This window comes from Pteronotus mesoamericanus, unplaced genomic scaffold (assembly GCF_021234165.1).
Source record: "Pteronotus mesoamericanus isolate MK-2021 breed Mesoamerican mustached bat unplaced genomic scaffold, CSHL_Meso_final scaffold_636, whole genome shotgun sequence".
In the NCBI taxonomy this organism is placed as follows: domain Eukaryota; kingdom Metazoa; phylum Chordata; class Mammalia; order Chiroptera; family Mormoopidae; genus Pteronotus; species Pteronotus mesoamericanus.
In genome coordinates, this window is record NW_026555324.1 from 3,701,598 (window position 1) to 3,707,549 (window position 5,952).

At 40.4% G+C, this 5,952-nt stretch overlaps 1 protein-coding gene across 1 annotated transcript; it reads right to left on the reverse strand.

Moving 5' to 3' along the window:
- Positions 1-3,871: 3,871 nt before the first annotated feature.
- LOC129061411 (olfactory receptor 2Z1-like) lies at positions 3,872-4,843 on the reverse strand. The gene has a single exon (XM_054562055.1). The coding sequence runs from the start codon at positions 4,826-4,828 to the stop codon at positions 3,872-3,874; it is 957 nt and encodes a 318-aa protein (XP_054418030.1). The 5' UTR covers positions 4,829-4,843.
- Positions 4,844-5,952: the final 1,109 nt, after the last annotated feature.

Sequence of the window (5,952 nt, forward strand, 5' to 3'; positions counted from 1 at the left end):
ACTTATAGGTGAGATCATATAGTATTTGTCTTTCATCAACTGGCTTATTTCACTTAGTATAATATTCTCCACTTCCATCCATGTTGTCACAAAAAGTAAGAGTTTCATCTCTCTCTCTTTCTCTCTTTCTTTCTTAAATGTAGATTGATTTTATTTATTTTTTAAATGTCAAAGTTAATTATAAAATATTAAAAAATAAAATCATCATAAAGTCTCAGCAATTAAACCAACAGGACACTAGCACAGAAATAATCAAGTAGATCAATGAAATATAATGAACATTCTAGAGACAAACATATATCTGATTAATATATGTATGATTAAGTAGATACTTTAAATTGATGGGGAAAATAAGGCTTATTCCACAAATAAGGTGCATGGACCACTATTACTTGAAATAAAACAAACATAGAGCCCTATTTCACACATTATACAAGAAATATTCAGGTGAGTTAAAAATCAATATGTAGAATATAAGGAGTTTTAGAAGAAAATAGAACTAATATTTTTCTAGACCTGAAGTAAAATATTCAACCCCAGAAGCTATAAAGTAAATATTGACAGTATGACTATATTAAACATTTAAATATATAGTAATATACACATAACAAAGTTAAAGGACAAAGAATAGAAAAGTATTTGCAACACATCTAAAACATGGTTAATAGGTTTTTTATTTTTTTTTAGGGAAAAAATTCTACAAACCTTTAATCAATAAATGGGTAAAGAATACCAAAAAGTCATTTAAAGCTTTTTTTAAAAAAAATAGAAATAGGCAAAAAATATACTAAACCGGTTTAGTTTCAACAAATAGTAAAGGAACAATTAAAATAACATCACTGTCACGATCAGATTAATGAGTATTAAAAATATTGGTAATATCAAGTATTGGCAACTCTGAAAGGAACTGGGTATTCATAGAAACTTTTTCTGCATCTTAAAGCAGTCCCTTTAACATATTTTGCAGTGCTGGTTTGGTGGAGGTATATTCTTTTAGCCTTCTTTTGTCTGGGAAACTCCTTATTTTGCCTTCCTTTTTAATTGAGAACCTGGCTGGGCAGAGCAGTCTTGGTTGCAGGCCTTTGCTTTTCAATACTTGGGATATTTCTTGCCATTCCCTTCTGGCTTGCAGTGTTTCTGTTGAGAAGTCAGCTGCTAGCCATATTGGGGCTTCCTTATATGTTACTACCTTTTTCTCCCTTGTGAAATCAGTATCTTGGTGAGATATCTGCACACTCGTTTATTGCCACATTATTCACAATAGCCAAGCTGTGGAAACAACCTAAGTGTTATGTGGATAAATGAATTAATAAAATATGATACACATATATGTATGTATGTGGGTGTGTGTAGCCTGTCCAGAAAAAGTTCAGCCATTGTTAATATAACAAGAATGGTTTGCACAACATTGATGAACTTGGCAGCCAAGGAGAGTGGACTGGAATGCACATGCGTGAACAGTGATGCCTGAACTGTACTAGTCACTGGGGGTGGTAGACACCTGTTGAATGACCATGTGTAATGTGTGGTTGTTGCATTCAAAGTGGGCGAGTAGAGCCATGAGTCTTTATCCAATTTTCCAATTTTGCGTTAAGCTTGAACATTCCTCCACAGAAGCTATTTGGATGATGCAGAAGGCTGCAACTATGGGCAAGTGGTGAGTGACAGCTTCATCATGACAAAACACCCACTTATGCATCACATATCTTGCAGAGCTTTTTGGAGAAACATCACATCACCCAGGTGAATCAGCCCCCCTACAGCCCAGATTTGGTGCTCTGCCACTTCTTGCTTTTCCCAAAACTAAAATCACTTTTGAAAGGGAAAAGATTTCAGACTGTTGATGAGATTCAGGAAAATACAGCAGGGCAGCTGATGGAGATTTGGAAAACTGTGAGGTCCTAGGTACAATGTTTCTTGTATCTTGTATCTTCTTGAAGAAATGTCTCTATTTTTCACATTACATGGCTGGTTACCTTCTGGACAGATGATATATATATATATATATATATATATATGTAATTCTAATATATATTAGAATATTATTCAGCCATAAAAACAAAGAAAATACTGTTCTTTACGACAACACAAATGAACCTAGAGAATATTATACTAAGTGAAAGAAGCCAGACAGAGGACAAATATCATACGGTATCGCTTATATGTGGAATTTTTAGGGGAAATAAAAGCCAATTTTATAGAAACAGAATAGAATGGCGGTTTCCCTGGGAGGGAGAAAAGGAGTGTTGTAGGTCAAAGGGTTCCAATTTTTAGTTAGAAGAATAAATCCTGAGGATCTAGTGTACAGCAGGTGACTGTTTTTAATAATATGGTATTGTGTACTTGAAATTTGCTGACAGATCATAAGCATTCTCACTACAAAAAGTAAATAAAAATAAAAAGTGAACAATGTGAGATAACAGATGTGTTAATTTTCTTGATCTTGTAATCTTTCCATATATATCAAATTGTCACATTGTACACTTTAAATATATATAATTATATTTGTCAATTATTCCTCAGTGAAAAATAAAATGAAGTGATTAAGATAAAAAAGGCATTGACAAAGTAGTCATTCCTTGATAAAGGATGAATATTCTAATATCTCTTTCAATTTTAACAAGTGTTTTTAATACACCATGGAGTTTGACCCCATCACCATTGACAGTATCTGGAGTGTGATGGTCACTTTGGCGTTGCCTGGTCCAAACACCCAGCACATGCAAACATACAATCCATTGCAGCCCTCACCTGCTCAGCAGTGAATAAAACACACTTGTTTAAAGAACTGTGTCTTTACCAACAGAAAAAGCTGGGTTCGATTACCAGTGCTGCCACTTCCCCATGTGCAACCGTGGGTGAGTTACTCCTCTCCGGAGACTCATTTTTTTCATATACACATAAAACGTCACAGTTCCTGCATCACAAAGCTGCTGAGAGGATGAACATCATTCCCATCCTCTCATTTCCATTTCATGTACAACTGTCAAAACAAGCAGTCAACAAATGTTAGAGTTACTAATATAATTATTTTTTTTACCAACCTCGCCTTATAGTTACTTAATATTTAAGTAATTTTAATTATACTTAAATATTACTCATAATATAAGTAAATTATAATTTATACTTAAATTATAATTATTGTAATTTATGTTTTATTTACACAAAATATATCTTATTATCTTATTTTAATTATTACAATGTATTATTATGATCATTAATAATTAAAACGATTAATTCACTGTCAGGGACTGAATGTTTGTGTTCCCCCCAAACTCATATACTGAAGCCCTAGCCTCCCATATGAATGTATTGGAGTTGGCTCTGGGAGGAAGTGGTAACTGTGAAATGAGGTCATAATGGCAGGGCTCTGATCCCATAGGTCCAATGCACTTATAAGAGGAAGAGACACGCACACATTTCCTCTGTGCCACCTGAGGACACAGTGAAAAGGTAGCTATCTCAAGCCTGGAACAGAGCCCTGGCCAGGAAAAGAATAAGCCAGTACCTTGATCTTAGACATCCTAGCCTCCAGAACTGTGAGAAAGTAAATTTCTGTTGTTTAAGCCACACAATTTGTTGTATTTTATCATGGCAGTCTGCGAACGTGAAGACATTCATTAAGAGGAAGATCTCAACCTTACAAAGTAGGGCCTTTCATTCATGTAGATAGTACTAAAGAGTAGGGAAAGAATATATTAACCGTTACTGGGACTGCTACTGCCGATTTGCCCCAAGTCCATGGGAAAAAGCATGAAACCAGCTAGTTACGAGGTGAGAAGCTGGACACTCAGTCTTTAACATACGGTATCAGCAGCTGCCTCACACGTGAGTGATTTGAAGTGCTGAGCGGGATGGAAGACTGTGGAGATCACACCAGCAGCCCCCTCTGTAGTCTGAGCCCAGCTCTGTGGATCACTTTGACCAAAGCCATTCGCACCTCCCGGTTCCTCAGACTGTAGATGAGGGGGTTAAGCATGGGGGTGACAAGGCTGTAGAAGAGGGAGACCACGTTGTCTTGCTGTGGGCTGTGGTAGGTACCAGGTACCATGTACATGAACACGGCTGCCCCATAAAAGAGCCCCACGACTGTGATGTGCGAGGAGCAGGTGGTGAACGCCTTGCTCCGGGCCTCCTCTGAGCGCATGCGTAGAACGGCTCCCAACACGCGGCCGTAGGAGGTGGCGATGAGGCACAGTGGAAGCACAAGGATCAGCACCCCCGAGGTGGACAGCGCCAACTCGTAGGCAGAGGTGTCTGCGCAGGAGAGCTTCAGCAGGGCTGGCACCTCACAGAAGAAGTGGTCCACGATGCGGGAGGTACAGTAGGGGAAGTGCAGGGTGACAGAGGTCTGGATGGAGGCATTGAGCACACCTGCCATCCAGGAGCAGCCCACCATGAGCAGGCACACCTGGCGCCTCATCAGCACAGGATACTGCAGGGGGTGGCACACGGCCACATAACGGTCATAGGACATGAGGGCCAACAGGATGCCCTCAGCCACACCCATAAGCGTAAGGAAGAATATTTGAGCTGCACAACCCCCAAAGGAGATGGAACTTTCTACCTGTAGGAAGTCTGATGCCATCTTGGGGATGGTGACCAGGGGGAAGCCAACATCAAACAGGGACAGTTGACTGAGCAGAAAGTACATGGGTGTGTGGAGCCGGGAGTCCATGAAGATCAGGAAGAGCAGAACAGCGTTGCCCAGAAGGCCCATGATAAACATGGCAGCCACCAGGGAGAAGAGTAGCTGACTGGACCCTGAGCGACTGAAGAGGCCCACCAGAAGGAAGTCAGAGGTCACTGACTGATTCACGCCCCCCATTTTTACATAATATACCTTTGCTGCAGGAAGAACAGGAGATAAATAGCAAAAAGGCTGAGTGGGTCTGGCAAATAAGTTTCATCCCACCTGCCAATGGCCATTGAGCGGTAGTGGCTGCTTAGAGTGCCATCTTGAGAAGAGTTATGAGGTTACAGCTAGAATTAGTTGGGGGGGGGGCGGTGTAATCAATTAGCGGTATTTGTAACAGCTGTGGGATGGGAGCGCAGTAACTTGCATCTCTGAATAAGATACTTGGCCATATCCCAGTCAAGAGTTTCCCACTGACTCTTGTAGTCCAAATTTTGAAGTCCAAGTCAAGAACAATAACATAGCCCCAGAAGAACATTTCAACAGCCCTCATTTCAGTGGTCCTGGAGCCAAAGCAGAAGTGAGATTCTGAAAATGCTGGGAGGTGAAATAGGGGATGGAACTGAAGCAACAATCCAATCAAGAGAGAGATAGGCCAGGGTCCGAATACCTAGGTGAGAATCTGGAGCAAAGAGAAATGCATTGTGAGTCAGCACTGAGGTCAAATTGAAGGTGTGGATCTAGGGAGCTTGAGCGATAGGGACACTTTGGTGACATTTGGGGGTCAAAAGGCCTGGCGTTAGGTGGGTGGGACAGTTGTCAATGAGCTCATGATTATTGCTGACTTTGTTGCATTGGATGGGAGACTAGCAATATGTGAGTAATCTGTCTCAATTTCAAGCACTAGAGTAAGGCACCAGGCCTCGAAGATTGTGAGTCTCTAATAAGTATTGCCTTAGTGGAGAAGAAAGATGTTCAGGGACAAGAAAGAAATGTCACACCTAAAGCAGGAATACTTAATTCCCTTGCCAACCTCCAAGCCCCCAGGCAAACCCAGATTACCCTGGAATACTCTACACCACACACAGCTCCAACAGTGGACAATGCAGGATCAGAAGAGCGTTTATTCCCAACTGTAGGTAGTTACAGAAGCAGCAAGATGGGTCACTTAAAGGCAAGAGGATTTGATTGAGTTCCTCACTGAAGTTCTTTGTCCTAAGGCTGCCATCTTTACTCAGATGGCCTTCAAGTCAGTCTTTCATTATTCATCAACCTGATTTTTCTATCACATCCAAGCCCCCAACCTACTACTCATA

What these genes read in the sequence shown, in the direction of transcription:
- LOC129061411 (XM_054562055.1), bottom strand. Translation starts at nt 4,828, where the DNA reads ATGGGGGGCGTGAATCAGTCAGTGACCTCTGACTTCCTTCTGGTGGGC.